General features: G+C 44.9%; 1 protein-coding gene across 2 annotated transcripts; it reads left to right on the plus strand.

The window, feature by feature from the left end:
• Positions 1 to 531: 531 nt before the first annotated feature.
• Positions 532 to 22,518, plus strand: Idh1 (isocitrate dehydrogenase (NADP(+)) 1). 2 transcript variants are annotated; one of them, XM_006974980.4, is made up of 10 exons: positions 536 to 682; positions 1,813 to 1,892; positions 4,502 to 4,639; positions 8,790 to 9,081; positions 12,234 to 12,339; positions 14,531 to 14,708; positions 15,751 to 15,902; positions 18,963 to 19,103; positions 19,748 to 19,910; positions 21,568 to 22,518. In XM_006974980.4, the coding sequence occupies exons 3-10, from the start codon at positions 4,518 to 4,520 to the stop codon at positions 21,656 to 21,658; spliced, it is 1,245 nt and encodes a 414-aa protein (XP_006975042.1). In that variant the 5' UTR covers positions 536 to 682; positions 1,813 to 1,892; positions 4,502 to 4,517; the 3' UTR covers positions 21,659 to 22,518. The 2 variants fall into 2 exon arrangements, with proteins under 2 accessions (XP_006975041.1, XP_006975042.1); XM_006974979.3 differs by lacking the exon at positions 1,813 to 1,892 and having other exon boundaries at positions 532 to 682.
• The last annotated feature ends 3,181 nt before the right edge of the window (positions 22,519 to 25,699 follow it).

The following is a 25,699-nucleotide window of genomic DNA, read 5'->3' on the forward strand; positions in this document are numbered from 1 at the left end:
TATCTCCGGTGCAGCTAGAAAATAAACTTTATTGTCTTCCATGGCAATTGGTGAGTGGGGCTTATTCGTAAGTAGTAACAGTTGGGAATACAGATCTTTGGTAGTGGAGGGAATTGCTGACGTGGTATGGCGGCCTGTTCAGCCTTTGCATTCTAGCAGCGTCTATAGTCGCCCCCCACCTTTGAGACCCCCAAACGCATCGTCTTCAGAAGGTCCTTTTCCAGCTTTAAGAGGCATCCGGAAACGCCAGGAAGGGAACCTGCCAAAATCCAGTCTAAGGATCCCTCCCGGGGTGAGAACTAGGACTACTCGGGGAGGCGGCCAGTAGGTGGCATTCTCGTTCCTCGGCGGCAGGGTGTTCCCGAGGAACCCCGGCGGCGTGGCAGCCCCATCCCCCCCCTCTCCTGGAACACCCGGGAGGCTTGCTTGCATCCTAGCAGGGGCTCTCACCCTGCGGCCCCGCCCACCCCAGAAAGGCAGCGCGCGGGGCCAATGGAGTGGCAGAGGGGGCGGGGCGGCGGGAGGTGGGCTGAGGGGGTGGGGCCTGGGAGGAGACAAAGCCGGGAAGAGTTAAAAAGCCTTGACCCTGCCCTCCCGGTCGTCGGTGCCGAAGATTGGTGGCGGATGCTGAGCCAGCAGCGGCTGGGTTGGGACAGTCTGTGTGTGCACGGGGTGTGAGCCGGTGAGTAGCTGGGGCGCCCCGGGCTGCCAGCGGGCGCTCCTTCCCCTCCCTGCTTGGTGATCCCAGGCTAGGAGCGGCAGCCGCCGCCCCTCACTGTTAGGCTATTCCGTAGTAGCCTTGGAGTGGGAAGAAAAGGAAGAAAACTCAGATCTTGGCTGTGCAGAGATGAACTCAGGTGGAAAGGCCCTGGTGCACCGAGGGGCACTTCCAGAGTTTGGGTTTAGGGGAGGGAAGTGGGGGTAGCGGAGTTCAGTGTAGAGGGGCGCTCCCGAGGGTGGGATCGTAAGATCTGGGCGGGCGAGGAGGACGTTACATGCAGTGACAAGTGCCAAAGCAGATCTGCAGCCGCGGAGGAAAATCTAGCTGAGGGGAGGACGCACAGAACTCTTGAGCCTTGGGTTGTAAGAGGAAGAAAATATGCGACCGCAGGGAACCGGTTGCAGAAAGGGTGTGAGCCGGGAACTATAGGCGTGTACTGAGCACTCCTTCAAGGTTCGAGGGGTGGGACCTGCCTTGAGGCTGGAGTCGTGAGAGTTCGAGAGGGTAGGTGAGGGAGGGGGTGAAGGGGGGTGGGCGGGCCTCCAGCTTCAATCTGGAGCCACTTGGGGGCGCCGTGAGGTTTGGGAGAGGGACCCTTCCCACCTTCTTGCCTGCTCCTTCTAGATTCGAGTTCTGGAGGAGTTATTCTGCAGCCAGCTGGGTGGACCTGGTATTAAAGGTCCTGGCACCGCTGAGAGATGGGACAGGCGTGGGGATCTGGAAGGAGGAACAGAGTCAATTTCAGTTTTAGACCTCTTGCACAATGCCCCCAAGGATATCTGCTGGCTCACAGTGTCACCCGAGATCTCGGTCGGTCCAGCAAACCAGAGATCCGCAAAAAGCCAAGAGCAAGGCACTCGCCCTGGGCCTCACCCTCCTTCGTGTGCACGCACGGATATTTGTAGTCTTTCGACCTTTATTTGGAAGGCTCCTGTGCAAATAAACTGCCCTTTGCCCCTCCAGATACACTCAGCACTGTACTTTAAACCAGATAAACTGGGCTGTCAGGCTGGTATTAAAACCAACTAAATCCTCCTGGCAGGGGTGTTTGTATGTTAAGACTTTCTATTCCCGACTTTGTTTTGTTTTAGGAGATAAATTGAAACTACAGTCTTTTGAGTCAGCAAAATTGAGAGGCCTTGTTAAAACTGGAAGTCCATTCACCATCAAGGTGAGAATTAGCAACTTGGCCGTTCATCCCGCTCTCTTCCGTGTGGCCACACTGTACAGTTCACTGGGCGTGGGTACAAGTGTAGGTTCTGCGAAAGAGGGAAGCAGGAATTTTCCAACAGTATACTGCCACTGCTTCCTGAGTGTCCTCGCGTGTTTTGCAACTTGAACTCAGCTGGAAAAAAAAAATTGGCTCAAGATAGACGCTTGAGATTTATGGAAATAAAATTAGGTATGGCAAAGGGCTCCTGTTGCTTCAACTAGTCTGTTGTTGTTGTGTTTATTTTGGGGGGGACTGCACGAGCATGTCAAGAGATTGGAATTCATCTATCTTCAGACTATGTAAATGAGCTGGTGGCTGATGGGCTTTGGATCACACTCTTCTCCGAAAGTTGGGGTTGTGTGGATTCAGAAAATGTGAGACCCAAGGATGCAGGGAATCCAGGGATACCTCAAGCCCATGTCCCATGGAAAGCAAATCCCAAAGTGCATGGTACAGCTTCACTTTTTAGTTAACAGGTGCAACAACAACAACAACAAAAAATGAACAAAGCGAGGGAAATCTGAAATATATCATTAGTGTCTTCTGAGATACAAGAAGATTATGGCAGAGTGCATATTCACCAAGAAGGAAATAACAAACCAAAACAAAAATTACAGACATTCCAGGCATTGTGATCTTTTATTAGCTGTATTTGCCATCACGGGAAAAGAGCCCAGTCATAACTGTTGTGTAATGCTGTGCTAGGAACATGGCCATGAAAAGGTGGTATCAAAACTGAGATAAGTGTGCTATCTCATCTTGACTTTGGCTTTAAAGCACGATCGTGGAGAAAATGGAGTTAATTATGGGCTTTGCGCTCTACTGTAAGTTAATCTTTACGTTATATCTGATGGGTAGTATTGGTTCTCCCACACTAGTTTGTTGATTGCTTCTAATTGCCTTCCAGAAACTTCTCTGGTAATGGACTAAGCATGCCATCTCAATACTAGAAATAAGATTCCAGAATTGCAGACCTAAGAAGTAAAAATGGGACTGGAGAATTGGGAAAATATTCCTGGCTTCTTGTGAGGAGCTGAGACCCACTGTCTAGTAATCATTACTTTTTTTTTTTTTTTAAATCTTAAGGGTCCAATTAGTTTAGCTATACTTTTAAAGACAGTTTTAGGTTGTTATCTAGCAATTGCTTTAAAGTCTTCTGACTTTCCTGGTTCTTAGCTATAAATGAGAGAAATCTACAATTGTATTTCTGGATAGAAAGACCCCATTATAGTGTCTGTTGTGTGACAAAACTTTTTCCCGGGGAGGTGCGACACATGTCCACATACCTCAGATAGAGACCCCACGACAGACCGAGCAGGGATACCCCAAAGCCCAGCTTGGTGAACCAGTGGGGTTATAGGAATATGTCTGAGGGGTTACATACAGGACCAGAAATGACCCAAGGACAGCTGTATCACCAAAGCCCACCTCAGCATTGGTGACAGGTCACAAAAGCTGGGAACCTGGAGCACACTGCACAGCCTGCAGGCAGCTCAACTGGTTGGAGAATACCCTTTCCAAGTGGCTCAGTTGATCTAAACCTCTTCCCAGGAAACTGTTCTGGTCGAGAGTCTTCTTTAAAGCCTGGCTTCCCTTGTTTGAGAGTCTCATCTTTTACTGTTTACCCTGATGGAGAGGGCCGTAGTGAGTCTTGTCAGTTTCAGGGACATCTCGGAGCTAGTTTGAGTTGTTTACCTGCCTGTTTAAAGAGCTTGGTGTAGGATGGAATGTTTCAATCTGAGAGGAAACTGTTACACAACAGTGTCTTTAGAAGGAACAGATACTTTCAGAGGGCTCTGGACCCCTTTGCCTCCTGAGCAGCAAGAGCAGTGTTCTCGAAAGCCTCGAAGTTTCTCTTTTTTCCAAACAGTCTACTTTTGCCCTTTATTGGAATCAGATACTTTTTGAAGTGATATGTCTTCTAAGAGCAATATGGTGTCCCATCCTACAGACAGCTGCTCTTGTCCCTGAGGAGCAGTACAGGATTTGAGATACCAAGGAACATGACTCAGATAAGCCTGAGTTCTAGGCAGGGACCTTTCTGTATCCTGATGTTTCTATATGAGAAATCACTTTTGTAATATAGCCCCACATTGCCAATATCTGCAGTATCTATAGGAAAGCCTAGTTCTACAAAGAATTCTTCATTATTCACTATTGGAGTTCCTCCTGAATATGGGCCCTAAGAACCAGTTGGATCATCTGTACAATAACAGATCTGCTCTTGTGGGACAACCAATGGTTGAGAATAATGATTACATTATTAAGAGCATATTTCAGGGTCAGGTTCTCCCACACTCTAGCCAGATGGCCTTGGCAAAGCTATTTGTCCCTCAAGTTAGAAAATAATTTCTTAACGGTGTTGTCTTACAGTGCGGAGTCAGAAGCCACACATAAGCATTGTAGCGTGGTGTCCTACACAGAGAAGCTCTCAGTTCTACCACTGCTAAATGTAACTTAGCTGTAGAATGGTGCTATTATAAATTGTTCTTTTTAAATAGTCACCAAATCATTGATACTTCATTTCTACTTTATGACGTGACAAGGCACATATCTTTTTTTTAAAGAGTTATTGAAATAAAAATGTCCAAAAAAATCCATGGCGGTTCTGTGGTGGAGATGCAAGGAGATGAAATGACGCGGATCATTTGGGAGTTGATTAAAGAGAAACTCATTCTTCCCTACGTGGAACTGGACCTGCACAGGTAAATGAATTGCTCATCTGTGTAGCTAGCAAACTCAGAAACACAATTCTTTGAGAGTGTACCTGACATTTTTTTTTACATGCATAATAGCTGTGCTTCGTGATTAAAGCTTTTAAGATTTTTGTTGTTGTTGTTGGTTTGGATGTTTTGGTTTTCTTTAAGACATAGAGACTTGCTACAGAGCCCAGATTGAACTCCACAGCAGTCCTCCTGCCTCTGTTTGCCAAATGCTAAGGAAAAAGTCATATACCACAATACCTCGCCCATGCTTACATTTTAGCTTAAATATATACAAGTGAATCTTACTTTGAGGGATCTTTGTTTACAATTTTGTGTGTGCGTGTGTGCGTGTCACAGCATGCATGTGTTACAGCATGCATGTGCACACAGCGTGCATGTGGAGGCCAGGACAGAGTGGATTCTCTACTACCTTGTGCACTCCCAAGTATCAAACTCAGATTGTCAGACTTAGAAGCGAGAACCTTTACCAATGAGCCGGCTCTCGCCAGCCCTCAGGGAATCCTCTGTTTCAACATGCCATTAGAAAAAGTGGGCTTGCCATGAGTTCACAGTTAAGAATGGTAAAGGAAAAGTGGTGAGTTTTGAGGCATTTCTAACTCTTTTCCCTGTTGAACGTCTTATTAAATCGGCAGTTTAGAGTAGCACAAATATTATTTGTGGAAAGAAAAAAAAAAGAGGACAATAAGAAAGAGTGAGCTAAATGTAGAGAACTCACTTTTGTCCTTTCCAGCTGGGTCTTCCGTCAGTCTACTGAGTCTACTGAGTCAGTGGCTGGGACTTTCTTCCCGTTTGCTTCTTCTGTCTTCTCCATGCAGGTACTCACCATAGTGCCCACCCCGCTTCCAGAGCGTCCCTAAGTCTCGGTGACCGTCCGCCCTGTGTGTGTTGTGTTGAGAGACAGATAGATTTGGAAATTAGGAGGCATGTTATTTATTCTCTTCTTTTTTCCTGGTGTTTTCTCTCTCCCACTTGTTGGTTGGTTGGTGTTTGTTTTTGTTGAGACAGGGTTTCTCCATGTAGCCCTGGCTGTCCTGGATCTCGCTCTGTAGACCAGGCTGGCTTCAATCTCAGAGATCCACCTGCCTCTGCCTCAGAGCACTGGGATTAAAGGCGTGCTCTACCAACTCCTGCTCCACTTGCTCTTTGCCCTTTTGTACATTTGAACTACATAGAGACAATTTTTTAAAAGGGTGAAATGGTCAAAGGCTGGCGTGGTATAATATTGAGCAATACATCCAAAGCAAACCATTGGTGTCTGTCTTTGCCTTGACCCAGAATTACTCAGTACATGTCCTGTTGCTTAGTTGGGTGCAGATGTTTAGTTCACATTATGTCATTAGCTACCTTTTGATTGTGTAAGCCAAAGCTGCTGGTACTGTCTATATTGCAACCAAAATAAGATCAGCATTGCAGTTGTTGAAGGTCCCCAAATGTATAGAAAAGGATGCGCGCGCGCGTGTGCGCGCACACACACACACACACACACACACACACACAGAGAGAGAGAGAGAGAGCTTCCAAATAATTTAAAAGAAAAATTTAGAAACTTTCCCATTCAGAACTTTGCATGGCAATAGGTAAACTTATGGGCTTTTTGTTTGTTTGTTTGTGTGAGTGGGGGGTTGTTGTTGTTGTTTTCAAATTTTAGGTATATGACTATTTGGCCTGCATGTGTGTATGTGTACCATGTGCATGCCTGGTGCCTGCAGAGGCCAGAAGGCATCAGCTCGCCTGAACTGGAGTCCTGGGTTCTGACACCAAACCCACTCAGGTCCTCTGGAAGAGCAGCAAGTACTCTTAACTGTTGAGCCATCTCCCCAGACCCTCTGTTTGTTTTTGTTTTGTTTTGCTAGTTATTGTTGTTTTGAGACAGAGTCTCACTATGTAACCCTGGTTAGCCTAGAAATTACTATGTAGACCAAGCTGACCTGGAGCCCATGAGTCAACACACCCAGCTAAATGCTTAGAAACTTAGTCTGGGGCAAAATTTACTTATACATCTCTGTCTCTGTCTCTCTTTCTGTGTGTGTGTGTGTATACATGCACACACATATGCACATAGCTGTGCATATAGGCCAAAGGATAACCTTGGGTGTGTGTGTGTGTGTGTGTATGTGTGTGTGTGTGTGTGTGTGTGTGTATATATATATATATATATATATATATATATATATATATATTTTTTTTTTTTTTTTTTTTTTGAGGCAAGCCTTTTACTGGCTTGGAACCCACCATGTAAACTGGGCTGAGCAGCCAGCAAGCCCCAGGGATACCCCTTGCTCTGAGATTACACATGCATGCTCGAGTCTTGGCTTTTTTCATGCCTATCCCTTTTTTGTCTTTGAAGGTGGGTTCCAGGGATTGAACCTGGGTCCTCATGCTTGCAAGACAAGCACTTTAGTGACTGAACTCTCCCCAGCCTGCATCCGGCATGTTCAAGAGGAGTCCTTGTGGCGCATGCCTGTAATCCCAGCTCCTGGAAGGCTGACGCCAAAGGGCTGCTGTGAGTTCCAAGGTAGCCTAGACTACAGTGTGAGAGCTTGTCTCAAGAAAAGTAGTGGGGGAGCAGGGCACTTGTGCCTAGAAAGAAAGGAGTCCATGACTACAGGCTCTTAAAGACTCCAACAGATTTTAAATAGTTCCCCAGTTATTATGATCAACTGGTAATGATGGTGGGTAAGGGGTATGGGGTAATTAGGGCTTTATTGTTGTTTTTCATTTTTTAATAGAGACAACACAGTGGTCTAGATCATTTATTTCTTTTCTCCTGGAAATATTAAAACAAGGCAGAAAAAGGAAAAAAACCTACCCCTTTGTGGATAGATTCTCCTGAGAAATGGCTCCTATAATGTGAAAAATATTGTCCACATTTTCTGTGATTTGGGGTTGGGTATTTGTCGATATTCAGCATTTCCTAGGGAAAAAAAAAAAAAAAGATAAGAAAGTGCATGGTTGGGTTATGTGTATATGAACTGGCTAAGGCCTAAGCAGAAAATATTTTTGTTTGGAAGCATATCAAGTAACTATCTGTGTTTGCACCAGCAGTTGGACTAGCTCGAGAAAGGAAAATACAAGCATGGATAAGAGAAAAGCAGCTTGCTTACTAGCTGGTTTTCAGAAATGAAACTTTTTCTGTAAGGCCATAGAGAACAAAATAAATCACTTAATGATTTTGTTTATTTACTTTTGTTTTGTTTTGTTTTGTTTTGTTTTGTTTTGTTTTGTTTTTTGGCTTTTTCAAGACAGGCTTTCTCCATGTAACAGCCTGGAGCTGATTCTGGAGCTGATTTTGTAGACCAGGCTGTCCTCAAACCCAGAGATCCCCCAACTCTGCTTCCCGAGTGCTGGGATTAAAGACATGCGCCACCACTACCCAGCTTGTGTTACTTCCAACAAACCATTACATACTTAAGCTTTATGATTATTTTCTGTGCCCCGTGGACAGGCAGCATTCATTCCTCTGTGAATGGTCTGCACTGTGGGAGCTAGTACTAAATACAGTGTAGACAAGCTGGTTGGTGGATTCCATTGCTTATCCAATAAACCACAGGCTTGTTTCCAGAACAAAGAGACTTTCTCAAGAAGTAGGGGAAGGTTCACCTATGATTAACTGGCTTCAACAAAAAGAGTTCTCAGCTCTTTTGGCACTGATCGACAGAGCTAACCTTCCCACCACTTTGATGCCAAAAATACAACAACAACAAAAATCCTTTTACCTCGCCACCTCTTTATTGATAAAGTATAAAGCTTACTATGGGAAAATAAGGTTGTACTTGGGTTTAGCTTGTATAATAATTGTATGGAGAGAAACCAGGCCAAGGGTTGCCTGTGTGCTGTTGCTGCCCTTATATGGTGAAAAGCAGGAGGCAGAGTTTGTTGCTTTCCTGACAGACAACTTCCCACTGCAGTTCCGGGAAGCAGGGCCCAGCCTCTTCGTGTGTCTTCACCCCCTTTTTTTTATACAGGCACCCATCTTTTGTTTAGGCTGTATTGATGCTAAAACTTGACCTATGTAGATGTGTTTGGGGGCAGGGGGGTGTGTCTTCACTTTGGCCCAGCGAGCTCTGCGGGCAGGTTACAGCCTATCAGTTTGCCTCCGAAGCTAAGCTGACATCTCTCCTTCTCCAAGCTATGACCTAGGCATAGAGAATCGTGACGCCACCAATGACCAGGTCACCAAGGATGCTGCAGAAGCCATCAAGAAGTACAATGTTGGTGTCAAGTGTGCCACCATCACCCCTGATGAGAAGAGGGTTGAGGAGTTCAAGTTGAAACAAATGTGGAAATCGCCGAACGGCACTATCCGGAACATTCTTGGAGGCACTGTCTTCAGGGAAGCCATTATCTGCAAAAACATCCCCCGGCTGGTGACAGGCTGGGTAAAACCCATCATCATCGGTCGTCATGCTTATGGAGACCAAGTAAGTCGTTTGAGCACAGTTGGATGTTTTTTCTTTTTCTTTCTTTCTTTCTTTTTTTTTTTAAAGATTTATTTATTTATTATGTATACAGCATGTATGACTGCAGGCCAGAAGAGGGCACCAGATCTCGTTATAGATGGTTGTGAGCCACCATGTGGTTGCTGGGAATTGAACTCAGGACCTCTGGAAGAGCAATCAGTGCTCTTAACCTCTGAGCCATCTCTCCAGCCCCGGATGTTTTTTCTTTTCATGTTTATTTTTTGTGGATCTGGAGCTCCGATTTCTCTTGCTTTGTTCTTTGGGTTTCTCTGCCCTGAGGAGGGGTCGAATATACATTATGCATAAGCTGTATATTTACATATGCTTAGGAAAGGGTAAAAATACAGATAAACTTTCAAATAAGCACTCATCTTAACACTTTTTTTCCCCAAACATATCTTTATCCTTTTGTTATGTTATTCCATATGACACTATTGGTTTTTTGGTTTTGTTTTTTTGTTTTTTGTTTTTTTGTTTTTTGCATTGGTAATACCATGCGCTCAGACCAGTGCTTTTCAATGCTGGCTGCACAGTGGGATCCCTCCATGAGATTTTGCTGTTGATGGTGGTGGCGCCGATGGTTTTATTTCATTGCTTCTTTGTTTTGTTTTTTTGGGTTTTTTTGTTTTATTTCACTTCCAGTATCTGAGTCCCATCCTAGAGCAGTTGAAATCTGGATTTTGTGAAGATCAGGGTTTTTTTAAAAAAAAAAACCCAGCTGACCCTAATGAGCAGCCACATTAAGAACTACCAAACAGTGCTGGGTAGTGATGTCCAGCACCTCTAATACAGCATTTGGGAGGCAGAGGCAGGCAGAGCTCCATGTTCGAGGCCAGCCTGGTCTACATAGTGAGTTCCAGGATAGCCAGGGCTACCACAGAGAAACCCTGTCTTGGAAAACCAAAGGTTTAAAAAAAAAAAAAAAAAAAAAAAGAACTACCAAACATTAAAACTGATCACTTGTGGATAAAGGGAAAATCACCCAATAGTTGAAATCAGTCTTGTCAGGGTGTTCTGGACTGCTTGGAAAACAGATGTCATTTCTGTACTTGTATAAATAGTTTTATTGGGGAATTAAGCAGAAAAGTTGGCAATGACACCAATTCCAAAGTCTGCTGAAATTGAAGTTTTGGGTTTGAATAGAAATATTTATCGAAATGTACCTTAACAAATGGAAATCTGTAATGCCGGCATCTAGAGGTTTCCATGGAGTCAATCCTGAAAATAGTGTGGCCACAGCTGTCCCTGTGCTCCTGGGACAGGGTCACCAGCTTGGTCCTTGACGAGTCATGTGGCTTTTGTTTCACACTGTGGCTCCTGATATTTCTTCATTCTGGCCAGCCCTTCACAGATGTCTCCCAGAGGCCTGAGCGAGGGAATCTAAATGGCAGAAGTACAGATTCCCTTGTTTAGCATACTGCCTAGTCAGTATTTTTCTTTTGTTTGGTCTTTTGTTTGCTTAATATTTGTGGTATCCGGTTATTTTGAAGAATAGATTATCTTTTTTTCTTTTTGGAAACAGCGTGCTGACTCACTGTTAAATGTTTATAGATCTGAACAAAGTATTTTAGGGCACATCAATGCCTCAATTACCGTAGTAAAGTACTTTCTACGACAGAAGTGTTTAATCTTTTCTGTTATCTGACTGCTCTTTACACACTGTGACTAAGATTACTGTAAAGCAACAGGTGTGGCTGGCACCCGCTGGTGCCGGATGGTAGTCACCGGATAAAACAGATCACTGAAAAAGACCCCACGCAGCAATGACTTGTGGGTGCCTGGTATATGCTGGGTACCCGTCTGGGAAGTACCTGGCCTTTGAACAGCCTTAACCTGGGGCCATCATTCTGCCATGGCTGCTTCCAGAATGAATACTTTTTGTGGCTGTAGCTCTGTTAGTAATAATGATCACCGCAGAGAGCGACAAAGCCCTGAAAATCTGACAGCGGGTCACCTGCCGGGCCATTTGACCTGGTGTTCTCTTTCCCCAGTCCCTTCTTGAAAAACCGTTGTCAGAATGAGATTTGCTCAGCACTGGACTTCTAGCTTAGAATCAGGACACAGCACAGACTCTGCTGACATCACCAGCACCAGAGCTGGTGGTGTTGGTGTCTCCCCCCTCCAGCCTTCCCTCCAGACCATGGCCAAGATCATCTTTCTCCATGGTCTCATTTTCCCCCACTTCTGACGCTCAAAACGTCTTCAGTAGCTCTCTCCTGTATTTGTCTTTACGTGGCTGTGAGCTCCGTGAACGAAAATGTCTGTGAGGGATAGTGTAATAGTCAGTTTAACACAGTCTAGAATCGCCTGAGAAAGGAGTTGCAATAAGGAAATGTCTAGATTCCATTGAGCTTGTCAGTGAGGGATTTTTTTTTTTAACCCAGATAGGTTTTTTTTTGTTTTCTGTTTTTTTTGTTTTTTTGTTTTTTTGTTTTTTTGAGACAGGGTTTCTCTGTGTAGCTTTGCGCCCTTCCTGGAACTCACTTGGTAGCCCAGACTGGCCTCGAACTCACAGAAATCCGCCTGCCTCCTGAGTGCTGGGATTAAAGGCATGTGCCACCACCGCCTGGCTTAACCCAGTTAGTTTAAGTGGGAAGGTCCTCCCTGAATGTGGGTGGCACCATTTTCCCACACTGGGCCTTGAACTGAATGAGAGAGCAGGCTAAGTATAAGCATGCATGCATTCATTACCCTCCCTTCCAGATTATGTGTGATATGGCCAGCTTCTGTTGTGTGACTTCCCTACTGTGGGGGACTAGACCCTGGGACTGAGCTGAAATAAACCCTTTCTCCCTAAATTGCTTTTATCGGGGTATTTGATCACAGCAACAGGCGCAAAGCTAAGACAGAACTTTACATTAGTCTCTGGCCTCTCTGAATTGATGCTTGTAAAATCACCGTGTATGTGGTGGGCTCCGGTGAAGATTCGCTGCCCTTCGACATGCACTATCACTAACTAGTGGGACTCCCTGGACCCCTGGTAACCCTATCTCTTGAAACCAAAGAGCGTCGAGTTACACTGCTGTGTTGGGCTATCTAATCTATTTTTCCAACTCCTTAACAATTCCTGATGGGGCGCTTTTCCTAATATGTGTTTTTCCCTCTTCACACAGTACAGAGCAACTGATTTTGTTGTCCCCGGGCCTGGAAAAGTAGAGATAACCTACACACCAAAAGATGGATCTCAGAAGGTGACGTACATGGTGCATAACTTCGAAGGTATGTGCAGTCCCTCCAAGCTGCATTCCATCTTAACAGGGGGCCTTCACCGGCCTCGTTGCTGTTTTGCAAAAACTGCCTTAAAAGGCCACCCAAATCTACAGCGTTTCTGAGGACCATCGAAGTCCACAATAGAAAAGTGATTGGTTAGTTCCATGTTTTCCCATGGCACAGCTAGACACAGGGGGGTGAGCCTGACCGCTTAGGTGAAAATGCAGAGACAACGCCAAGGGTGTGAGTGTGCATTTTCCTTCGAGGGAACAGGGTCAGCCATCACAGTGTTGGTGAATTGTTGAAGTTGAGCGCTCAGATCTCCTGCCCGGTGGTACTCTTGTGCCTGCCCTGTCAGGCTTAGAATTCTGCTTAGAATTGCTTTCGTTATTTGCTAAATTATTTGCTTTTTGCCTTTTTGGGAATCCGTAATGACAACAAAAAATAGCTTTGTAAACACTTCAAGTCTCTTTTGAAATTGAGAGCTGAGTGTAAAGCCAAAAAAAAAAAAAAAAAAAAAGTGCATTAAGGGACGGGATGTGGGGGGGATGGTTTTGTGGGTAAAGCACCAGCCACCCAAATGTTAGGACCTGAGTTTGAATCCCCAGAACGCACATCAAAGCCAAGGACAGTTGTATGTCTGTAACCCCAGTGCTCTGGGACAAGAAGTGAGACAGGACAGGAGAAAGAACCCCCGGAAGTTCACAGGCTGCCTGCCCGTGCTCTGCAGCAGTTAGCAACAAGAGACCCCGCCTTAAACAAGGTGGAAGACCAACACCCTGAGTTGTCCTGACCTCCGCACATAGTGGTGTGCACAGACATGAACACACATGTGCACACAGTCTCGCACGCACGCTCGCGCACACACTCACACCCCCACACACACACACAGATTTATCTCAAAGGCTCATTAGGGGAAACTGTCCACGAAAGAAAGCATCCACATGGCGCTCCCATGCCTTCTCTTTGCCTTGCCTCCTCTAGGCAATATTGTTTAGATAGAATCGAGTTCTGCGGGTTTTAGTGTTTTTCACGTTCTCAGCCAAGTCAGCCTGGGGTCTTGGCATGGATTCAGGTTCTGACTTTCAGTAATAACAGAGGTCAGTTAATAAGAGCCGTGAGGCACTGCTGATGACACATAGCCTCAGTGTTTCCACCAGTTACTGTAGGTGTGTTCAGTGTCCCCCAGGAAATGAGAAGATTTTTAACCCCGCAGTCCAAATGCAGACCTTTCTCTGTGTCTGAAGATCGAGTATACCTAAGTTTAAAATGCATGCTGGGAACTGGCAGGGTGACCGACTCACGGGGTAAAGGACTTGCTGCACACGCCTGAGTTCAAATCTTCAGAAGGCACTTAGAAAGCCAGTCACAGGAGCAAACGTCTGTAACCCCAGTGCCCCTCCAGGGAGATGGGAAGCAGAGACCAGGGACTCTGGAAGCTCATGAGCTAGTTAATCTGACGTATACAGCAGCGAGCAACAGAAGAGGTCCAGCCTGCAGCAACAGAAGAGGTCCAGCCTGCAGCAGCAGAAGACAAAGACTCCCACCAGAATTTGTCTTCTGGCCTCCATGGCACACAGGCATCACACACACACACACACACACACACACACACACACACACACACACACACACACACACACCCCACATTCACATAGACACACACAAACATAGATATCATATATGCACAGTTAAAAAATAAAATACATGTTGGAAATTGTTAAAATGTGTAAAGAGTTCCAATTTACTTACCCTCCCCCGCCCCCCCCCCACACACACCCTTTTTTTTGAGACAAAGTCTCACTGTGTAGCCCTGGCTATCCTGGAATTCACTCTGTGGCCCACGCTGGCCTCAAACTCACAGAGATCCACCTGCCTCTGACTCCCGAGAGCTGGGATTAAAGATGTGCGCCTCCATGCCTACCATCTTCAGGGTCTTAAAGACCATACGATTTTCTTACCGCTGTTGCTCTTCCCAGAATACCTTAGAACATCCTTCTCCAGCACAAATGCTTCCCCTCTGTGCCTGTGCCATAGCCTGCCTGTTCAGGTTGGAAGTTCACCGGGAATTTCGCAGTGCTGGCCCAGTCGTGGCTGCTGAGAGATTGGTCCTTGGGTATTGTGCGTCGTTTTAGCCCTGCTACAGATACCACCACCCTTACCTTTCTTGGCTGTGTTCTTGGCGGTTTCCTCTCCACAGAAGGCGGCGGTGTTGCCATGGGCATGTACAACCAGGACAAGTCAATTGAAGACTTTGCACACAGTTCCTTCCAAATGGCTCTGTCCAAGGGCTGGCCTTTGTATCTAAGCACCAAAAACACTATTCTGAAGAAGTATGATGGACGCTTCAAAGACATCTTTCAGGAGATCTATGACAAGTAACTACAGCTCTTCTGTTCCTCTTTCTGTTTTTTCAAGTAGGCTGGCATCTAGGGTGTGGCCCCTGGGACAAACCGAGAGAGCGCCGTCACCGATCCTTACCTTAGGCAATGGCAAATCTGAATTGAGCAGGACTGGAAGGAAACCCCTCTGAGGTGCCCTTAGAGGATAAATGTGCTCTTAAATCAGGGGCACGCATTTCTTTTTTGGTAGGGGAAAGGTTGTTTAATGTTTGAACGGATGTAGCCCACATAGGTTATCAAGTACTGATGTTTCAAAAGTGTGAGTTTCCGAGGCAGACCCAGTATGTTTCTTTTCTAAAGACCTTTGCTACGATTGAAAGGTCTGCTTTAATTAAGCTGTCATTGTCTTAGGATATAACAGTTTTCATCTCATCCACACAAAAGGCATGCGTGAACTCATAACATGGCATGACTTCCTGTTAGAGCAAGTGTTGGGAGGGGCGGGGTTTGGAAGCGTTGAGGTGACTCCTCCTACTGCCCATCTGCTCCAGACCTGGGAGAGGTGTGTCCTAGCCCTGAAATGTATCAAGCACTGAAACAGTCTATCCCCCCTTTATTATATTTTATTATATAATAAAATATTTTAAAATTTTAAAATATAATAAAGTTATAAAATTATATAAAAAAGTTAAATCTCAGAATCTGATCATTATATTAAAAATGGTAGGGCATAAAGAAGTACTTGGGGGAATCAGTTTTTCTCACCTAATTCTTAGACCTTCATTCATAAGATGGAGTATTATTCTTAGAAATGACCAGTTTGAGGCTTCACCATCAGAAAGTGATTGGTAGGAATCGAAGCACATGTCTGTCAGTCCCAAGTTTGTGTATCTACACAGTCCCAGGGCTACAGTCCTGAGGCTGTGTCTACAATAATATATGTATTATTAATAATACTATATAATACTATATAAATAATAATATTAATGTCCCTTTGGGGAGTTGCAAATGACATCCCTAATACAACTAATTCTTTTTTATGTTTGCTTTCTTTTGTTTGTTTGTTTGTTTGTTTTAGGCAGTACAAATCCCAGTTCGAAGCTCAGAAGATCTGGTATGAGCATAGGCTCATTGATGATATGGTAGCCCAAGCTATGAAGTCAGAGGGAGGCTTCATCTGGGCCTGTAAAAACTATGATGGCGACGTGCAGTCGGACTCAGTAGCCCAAGGTAAGCAGCCAGAGACCCGGGTAGAGGAAGCGCCCTCGTGGCTGCTGGCAGTGAGGTCATTCCACAGAGTTCTCAGGTGTGGTAAGGGAATTTCTTAATCCTCCATTGGCAAGTGATGAAATGTTAGCACTTTGGGGTGCCTGGAGGCACTCTTCTCAGGTAAGGGAATCCAGCTCCTCCTGGGAAAGTGGCTTTGTTCAAGGTCACACAGGAAGTGCCAAAGTGGTTTGACATTCCTGGCTCCAGCCTTACACTGGTAACGCAGCCTTTTACCCTACTTGAAGTTTCGAAGCTTCCAGTCAGTCTGAATTTCCCTATCTCCTCACGGTGAGAAAGTGAAAAGAGGCCAGGCATGGTGGTGCACACCCCTAATCTCAGGAGGCAGAGGCGAGTGGATTTCTTTTGAGTTCCAAAGCCAGAATGGTCTACACAGCAAGTTCAAGGATGGCCAGGAATACAGAGAGAAGCTCTGTCTCAAACAACCAGAAGAATGTAGAGAGAAAACCAAGAAGGAGGAGTCAAGTGAGGGACCCCGGCACCAAGGATGGGGTCTCCAAGAGCTTATTCATCTGGCAGCGGGTCCTGAGCGTGCCCCTGCTGCCAGCCTTGAAGGCTGTTCTGATGCTCTGTAAAACAGTTGTGTGGCGTTTCGCTTCTAACACAAGAGGAAGTGAGCGAAGCCCATGCTGTTCACAGAAATTCCAAGAACCAGGGTGGTTGTGCCAGGCGTGAGGGCCAAATCAATCCACATCAGTTCCCTGACTTCCTCGGCATCAGATTTGCTCTTGGTTTTGAGGTTTGCACAAGAGAACTCCGTGAACCTGAGTCTCCCCAGAGGAATGTTTGTGTTAGCGTCAATTATGTTTGCTTTTGCTCTTGTGAAAGCTCAGTCTCTCTCATCGGTTTGAAAACCAGTAGACCAGCCCAACGGAACAGAGCTTTAGTATCAGATATGTGGCTTATACAACTTTCTGTACCCTCCATCTGGCTCTCTAAAATCTCAAACATTTATACTGAGGGAACAGAGGAAAGAGCAGTCTTTGCCGCGACTCCATGGTAGATAGGGAAAACTATTCCTTGTCATAAGAGGTCTGGGAAAGGTGCACAAAGTCCATCCCAAGACCTTGTCTGTGCTAGGCAAGTACAGTACCGTGAGCTAAGTCCCTACAATCATTGTTTTGTCTTAGGAAGAAGCATCTAGAGCAAGCGTGACAAGCCCTGATAACAACAATACCCTGTGTTTGCCTAGAGCAGTAGTTTTCAACATGTGGGTCTCCACCCCAAAGGAGTCACACATCAGATATTTACAATACGATCCATAACAGTAGCAAAATTACAGTTATGAAATATCAAAAAAAAGATAATTTTATGCTTGGAGGTCAGCACAACATAAAGAACTGCATTCAAGTGTGAAGCTTTTGGAAGGCCGAGAACCCCACTGCCTCGAGCCTATAAATCAGGGGATCCCAGAGAGCCAGTCAGGTTACAAGGCAACAGAGCTGGCTTCCCTTTTGTTCTTGAGAGGTACAGCTGCTGATGTGCTCGGTGTGACAGTGGCACCAGCTGGTGTCTGAGTAGACACACAGGGTAGGAGCCGTGAGGCCACAGTTGGGTGGAGCGCAGGTCGGTGAGTACTGACCTCTCCAGCCCTGTGCATCTGAAGCCCCAGGGCAGCACAGGGACTGGACACAGCTACTGATCCCACACAGAGGCTTCTTTCTTTCCTTTTATCCTTGCTTGCCAATTTCAAAATAAGGATTGCTTATTAGATCATCGTGAATAGATTTAGATTGGCACAGACAGGCAGTGGGAAGAGAAATGGCAATTCTTCAGGAGCATGCTTAGGACCTATTGACAGATAATGAGCTGTTGGGGATTCATCCTTTGGTGCTTAGGATTACCTTGTCTCACCATGAGATATGATGATAGAGAAATTGAGTGACTCTCAAATTTGGTTTGAGTTTTGTTTTTGTTTTTTGTTTGTTTGTTTTGTATCGTCAAATGCATGAGATAACAAGTTAAAAAGAGAAAAGATTGATTTCACTGAAGTCAAAGATGACCAAAACAATATGGGCTGGTAACTGTGGCTCAGCTTGCAAAGGCATCTACTACCACCAAGCCTGGTGATGCGGTTCAGTTGCCAGGATCCACACGGTAGAAGGCGACTCTAAAAAGTTGTCCTCTGACCTCTACATGTACATGTGTGAGTGTGCATGCACAAAACCACACCCCAAGTAAATAATAATAAAAAAAATTTAGTATGACCAAAGAGTAAAATAAAAAAAAGACATCTTGGTGTCAGACCAAAAAAAAAAAAAAAAAAAAAGTGGCCTGCTTATTATGTTTGTATCATCAGCTTCATTAGGTGCTCATGGGAGAACAGAGAAAATGACAGAGGTACTTTGTAAGCAAGTAAAGAATGCATGAAAAGAAAAGGCATTTGCATGGACTTGAAAGTTGGAGTCAGGTTCTCTGAGTAGGACACTACAGAAATGTCAAGAGTACTGAACAGAGAAAGCAAGTGGAATGTCCCTGCATCCAACCCATCCTCTTCTTAATCTGCCTTTTCTTCCCCGCCCCAGCAAGGGTGAGCCATGTGGGGGCAGCAGATAACTCACTTTCATTCTCCGGAAAAGAACGTGCTCTCCACATAAGAACAATGGAGTGAGCTCTTACTTGATAGGAAGTTCTGGTCTAAGGAATATAGGTATGCAACCACATAGTCACGATTATGTGCATATTCCTCTAATCCCACAACAGCTCGGTGAGGTGGGTGTTTTTATTCTCCAGTTTTATAGGCAGGAAAAGTGTTAAGCCACAGAAGTATAGGTCATTCCCTATCACAGAGCAGATGCTCCTAAGAAGATAGAGTTGCTTTTCCAGACAGGTTGACTCACACTTGAAGCTGGGATCCTGTTTTCTGAGGGGCAGAAATATTCTTGATGGTCGTACATACCTGTGCCAGGTTTATCATAAATCTGTCATCGTCAAAAGCCCCTTACTCTAGATCAAAGCTGTTCATGTAGTTGGATCCAACACTTCATGCTCTACCACTTACAGGTTATGGTTCCCTTGGCATGATGACCAGTGTGCTGATTTGCCCGGATGGTAAGACAGTAGAAGCAGAGGCCGCCCACGGCACCGTCACACGTCACTACCGCATGTACCAGAAGGGACAGGAGACGTCCACCAACCCCATTGGTAAGATGTTCTACTTGACTGATTTCCAGCCAGGCAAGTCTTCAAAGGCAATCTCACAGGAACTGAGACACGTACCTTTGATACTTGAGTCTCCTGTGTGAAATGGTCACCAAGTTGCTGATTCATTAATGCTAGGGGTTGTGGTTTGTTTCACTTTGTTTTATTTGGGTGGTGGGTGATGAGACAAGGTCTCACACGTACCCCAGGCTAGCCTAGAACTTCTCTATATAGCAAAGGCTAGCCTAGAACTTTTAGCAATCCTCCTGCCTCTACTTCCCAAAGGCTGAGATTATGGGTGTGTGCCACCATGGCCAGCTATGAGGAGCTATTTTAATGTCCTTTAAAATGCATAAGGTTGATCTTCTATTTTGTTAGAGAGTAGACATTACAGAGAGAGTTTTCAAAAGCATTTTCCTTTACCCCTGGAACAGTGAAGTGTCACTTAAGGCCAAAGGGATAAATCTCTCTAATGGGGCTTCAGATAAAATATTTCCAACTGTCCTAAAACTCGTCTCTAATTGATAACATCTAATGATGCCTGTCACCTAGACAAAAATCTGCGCCATCTCTGATAAGAGTGAAATACTTGGAATCCCTGTAGCTGGAGTGATAAAAATTATAGACGTCTCCTTTTCTTTTTGTAGCTTCCATTTTTGCCTGGTCCCGGGGGTTAGCCCACAGAGCAAAGCTTGATAACAACACTGAGCTCAGTTTCTTTGCGAAGGCTTTGGAAGAAGTCTGCATTGAGACCATCGAGGCTGGCTTTATGACTAAGGACTTGGCTGCTTGCATTAAAGGCTTACCTAAGTAAGTGTGAGATGCCCTGAGCTCTGTGGTCACATCACCCCTCTTTGGAATTATGTGAGTTGTTCCTCTTTTCTGGGGTCAGCACAATACCTGTGTTTTCAGGTAGCAGGTAGAGAACCTACTGAGCTTTGCGAGATGTCCAGTCTTTGTACAGCCACTCACTTTCACATTTGCCCCTATAGCAGGAGAGTGGCCATAGATCACAGAGAAATACATAGGCACAGTGGCATGCCAGTCAAACTCCTGTGTATAAAAAAACTATTTTTTTTTAAAAGAAAATGAGGAGGCTGGAGTGATGGCTCAGTGCTTAAGAACACGTACTGCTCTTGCAGAGAACGTGAGTTGGGTTCCCAGCACCCAGGTGAGGTGGCTCACAACTGCCTGTAAGTGCAACTCCAGGGGTTCCAACATAGGCACCTCACTGACATGCGCGCGCACGCACACACATACACACACGCACACAACCTTTAGGGAAAGGGTAGACAATGAAGGGAACTTGCTGACTAGGTTATTCCACTCTTTCGTTTTCTTTAACTTACCACTGAGGAAAGGAAACAGCATAAATACAAAGATGAGCGACCCGGACTGCGTAGTCCATTCTTGAAGTATCTGCACCAATAGTCCAGTGCCCTGTGGCGCCAGGGTTTTTCTGAGGACCTGGGAGCCAGTGTCCTAGCTAAATTAGCTGTTAGTCAGAATCTTCTCTCAGAGTCAAAGCTAGTTACTACATCTCATCTGAAATTCTGGAGTCAGCCCTAAAACCATATACATACAACAAAAATAGACCCTGAAACCATATACACACAACAAAAATGGACCCTGAAGCTATATACCCACAAACAACAAAAATGGACTCATCGGGTTGTATTTATATATCTGTGCATACATATGCACATTATGTAGCAATAATAATTGGGGACAAAGAACCCATCAGTTAGAGAGTGGGGGGACTTGGGAATGTCTGAAGGGAAGGAGGAAATTGATAAAATTATATTTCACCTAAAAGTGTATAAAAATAAAATTTTAAATAAAAAGGAAATTCTACTAAACTATAAACTAATACCACATCCTGCCAGTGTAGCCTCAGAGATCTGTCACCATGTGGTGTAGCCCAGGAAAGGGGTAGACTCCTTCAGTCCATGTTTCTGTACTTAAATCTCAAAGGTCCATTGGAAACGCTCTTAGCAGTGTAGAGGTCTTACAACCTGTTCTGTAGGCATTTATTAGCAATCTTCTCCCAGACAATCCATTGCCTTCTGTTTTTATTAAGATACAGATGGAAGGAAATAAGAGCATTAAAGCCTGTTTTAAGAACACAAAACTGTATGGGAATGTAGGTAAACACATGGCTGTGCCCTGGATAGGCTCTGTGGTTTCTAAGAATAAAAAAATAAGAGGTGGGATGGTTTCGGTCACATTGACATTATCTGGAATTGAAGCCCTGTGGATGTATACACCTGTGGCTTGCTGCAGGCTGCCCTGAGTATGGTCAGCCCAGGAACCTCAATCATTGCCCACAGATTTGTAGCTGGTTAACATTAATCACTCTTCTTCTAGAAGTGTGAGTAGCGTGGCTAGGATTTGGTTTTAATTACCTCCTATCAGACCAGAGGAAAAAAAAACTAAATTTCCTTCTTTTTTTTGTTTCTCCCACCAGCGTACAACGTTCTGACTACTTGAATACATTTGAGTTCATGGACAAACTTGGAGAAAACTTGAAGGCCAAACTAGCTCAGGCCAAACTTTAAGGTCAAACCTGGGCTTAGGGGGGGCAAGTCCTTGTGGTAACTAAGTCCACAGGTTTACATTTTTTTTTTTAAAAAAATAACACTCAAGGATAAAAACAAAAATCATTTTGTAATTTGTTTAGAAGACAGAGTCGAACTTTTCTATGTGTTTACAGGCTTTTTCCTTTTCATACAGTTACTGCCGCCTCTCAATGGAACATGGTGGGGACTTTTTTTTAAAAAAAAAAAACTGTGTTTTATTGGTTAGTAGCAGTCTAGGAATTATGTCAGTACCTTTCACAACAAGTATCACTTTCTCTCTCGCTCCAATGTAAATGACCAAAATCAGAAGTACTCCAAAAAGTGAACGATAGCTACAGTGTGGTTCCCCATTAAGGTGAAAAAAGAAACACGCTCACTTCCCCTGTTGTGTCTGTGAGTGTGAGCACTGGGGGCTTCTGTGTGCACATGTTGCACTGTGTGTGGGGGAGAGCTGTACGGTGAGCTCCCCCAAGACTGGAACAGATAGAATGTGTGTAGCTCAAAATGCATGGCAGCCACGTTTGCAAAGAGCATCTACATGTCCGATATACTAAATACATCTTAAGGCCACTGGGGCATTCCAACTCTAGAATAAATGCAGACTGGGGGTCTGCCCTCTTTGCTTTCTCCTCCTCCTCTGGCCTAGCCCAAGTATTATCCTACCCCAAGTAGCACATTTCATCCACGTGCAATAACGGAGGCTGCACCTTTTTTTTGGATTTCTGCTGGCCTGTTTCATTTCTTTTATATAAATGTGATTTTTCAGAAGTTGATGTTAGACACTATTCCAGTCCTTCTAAACTGTTAATTTTAATTAAAATTAAGTACTAATGACCCTTCTCCATGTTTGTTCATTGTGTGTACTTAGATGCTGCCTTCAATTCTTTCCCTATGACTGTAATAAAATACCTTGACAAAGGCCACTTAGAGGAGAAAAGGTTAGTGTCACGTCGCCGTTCAGGGTACAGTCCCATCATGGCAGGGAGATGAAGGGAGCAGAAGCTTGAAGCAGCTGATCACGTGTCTATAGTCACAAAGCAGAGAGCATTTGAATGCCTGCTAGTATTTAGCAAGCTTCCTGTGTTTCACGTAGTCCAAGACCCCCTGCCCCGGAAGTGAAGCCATCTACAGCCAAGGTGTGTGTCTTCCTATACCATTTAACAGAAGTCAAGATAATCCCTTGTGTGCATGCCCAGAGGCCATATCCCGTGAGTCTAGACTCTGTCAAGTTGAAAAGTCACACTTAACCAGCACAAACACTAGATATCCTTGCCCTAGGAGTTGGATTTGAAGATTTTTTTTTCTCTTAAATAGTTTACTGTGGTGGGGGAAGTTAACAGACAATGAGAGAGGAATCTCCAGTGTGAGGAAAGAGGACTATTAACGAACTATCAGAGCAGACACTGCATAAACTGAAGATTGTAGGCACTGCCTTGTAAGTCACTAGTGAAGAATCCTAAGAAGGAAGAGACATGATCATATTTTCAGTCTTAAAAATAGCACTCTTGGCCGGGCGGTGGTGGCGCACGCCTTTAATCCCAGCACTCGGGAGGCAGAGCCAGGTGGATCTCTGTGAGTTCGAGGCCAGCCTGGACTACCAAGTGAGTCCCAGGAAAGGCGCAAAGCTACACAGAGAAACCCTGTCTCGAAAAAACCAAAAAAAAAAAAAAAAAAAAAAAAAAAAATAGCACTCTTGTAAAGAATCTGTGGTGGAGGGTAAGATCGCAGACACTGAGGAAGGAAGAGCACTTTAGAGGCAACTGTAATCCATTAATTGGAAAGCATTAAAGGATGGCACTGAGAAGAGCCTGGGGTGGGATTCTGAGATCACGGAAAGGGTGCTCAGGGCTGGAAAAGATCGCTCGTTTGCGAAGTGCTTTGAAGACCTGGAGTCAATCCCCACATACACCTAAAAATACAGAAGTGAGTGCACTAGTCTGTGTTTGTAATCCCAGCACTGGGGAGGTAAGAGCAGGTGCCAGGCCAGCCAGTCTAGCCCGCTTGGTAAGTTACAGGCCAGTGACAGAACCTTTCTCAAAAAAATAAGGTGAATGAATGGTGCCTGAGGAATAGCAGTCATGCAAGATTGTTGTCTGGCTGCGCATGCACACACACACACATACACACACACAGGCACAAAGAAATTGGATGAGTGGATTTCTCTATGACCAGATATGTGGGGATTAAGAGAAAAGTCAAACATCTCAACACCAAGGAAGGCTATGCACACCCCTGTGTCTTTGGTTCGGGAGGCTCTGTGAATCTGCACTCTTCCCACCTCAGAAGTCCGTGAGGACCAATGAGATGACTCAGCCCAAAAGCATCAGCCACCAAGCTTGAGATTGCTCTCTGGTACCCACGTGGTGGAAGGGGAGATCAAAATCATTAAAGTTGTCCTCTGTAACACATGCCTGTGTGCCCGCCCCCGACCCTACCCCGAAACTCAAAAAACAAAAAAAGGATTAAAATTGTAAAAAAAAAAAAAAGTTCATGAGTAGGATGGCCATCTCTTGGTTATTTTCCAGTCTGCCCTCCTGGCAAGCTTGAGCTCAGGCTATAGACACTGCCTATACACGGGGCCTTTCAGAATCCAAGCAGGTGGGGACAAAATACACACATTTGGCCCAGTTCCCCAATACCACCGTCATGGTGAACCCCAATCATTGACCCACTCTCTTGCAAGGAAAGCCTCACAAAGTGGAAGAGGCCCATGTGGCATCTCATCCCAGACAAAACAAGTTATAAACACGCCACATGAACTCTTCTAAGGAGTGGGAAGATTCTAGTATTCATCAGCTTTCCCAAATTTCAATCAGGTCTCTAGAGCAATAAGAAAAAAAAAATTGTTTCTAGCTAAAACTACTAGGAAAACATGGAGAAAAAAGGAACAAATACTTTTATCTACATAAAAACTTAAGATATCTGGGGGGGGGGGGGGAAATGTTTCAAGATATGGTTTCCGACTGACCTCGAATTCACAGAGATCCACCTGCCTCTGCCTCCCAAGTGCTGGGATTGAAGGTGTGCACCACCACTGCCCAGCAAATTTAAGATACTTCCACCAAAGATCATGTAACTCATAACCTACACTTGAGAGATGGCTTCAAACTTGTTATCCCCCTGCCTCAGTCTCACAAATAGCTGAGATTACAGACACATATCACCATATCTGCTCTCAAATGATTTAGAATTAAAATTTACATTCACAAAATATATGTCATTGGGTGATAGTGGTCTTAGCTACTTGGAAATCTGAAATTTGGAAGACTGCCTGAGACTCAAAGTTGAAGATCAGCCTGGGCAACATTAACAAGTCAAACGCCTAACATACAATTGTCGAGGTGTTTGTATTCACCTTGCCTTATCTAAACTTACCTACTGCTCTTTAGACTTCGGCCTGGTAATACTCCCATAATTATGATAACACCCACTTCCCCCTTTATTGATTGACAAGGTGATAATTTATGAAGCATTGCATCTAGGGTAGAACTCAGGTGGTAGAGTATTTGCCTAATAGGCACTAAGCCCAGTTCAGTGCTCAGCACTGCAGAAACTCACATAGTGGGATAGCCTGTGCTCCCAGCACAGGGGGAGATGGAGGCAGGAGCAGCCAAAGATTAAGGTTATCCTCTGCTACAGAGCAAGCTCAAGGCTAGGTGCTACATGACAACCTGTTCCGAAGAGAGGACAGACCATGTGTCCACTCTCCATTAGTTTCGTAGACCCTTCAGGGCAGGTGGTAATTATCACGATGTGTTGTTAGGAAGGAAATGAGAGAACCGGCGGGAGCTTTGGCTGAGATGACAGAAATGTCAATGGCCATTTGCGACTGGACGTCAGGAGTCCTAAAACTGAACAAGGCCTTGTTCCGCTCTACCTGAGCGCTTCAGGTTTGGGAGTTTGGGAGGAAGAAAGCATGGCGTAGAACAGACAATGACTTTGGACTGGGTGATCTCTCATGCCCTCCTGCTCTCAGGGATTCTGGGAGTTGCTCAAATAAGCGCCACTCCAGTGCCCGGG

The sequence above is a fragment of the Peromyscus maniculatus genome, chromosome 13, assembly GCF_049852395.1.
Source record: "Peromyscus maniculatus bairdii isolate BWxNUB_F1_BW_parent chromosome 13, HU_Pman_BW_mat_3.1, whole genome shotgun sequence".
In the NCBI taxonomy this organism is placed as follows: Eukaryota; Metazoa; Chordata; class Mammalia; order Rodentia; family Cricetidae; genus Peromyscus; species Peromyscus maniculatus.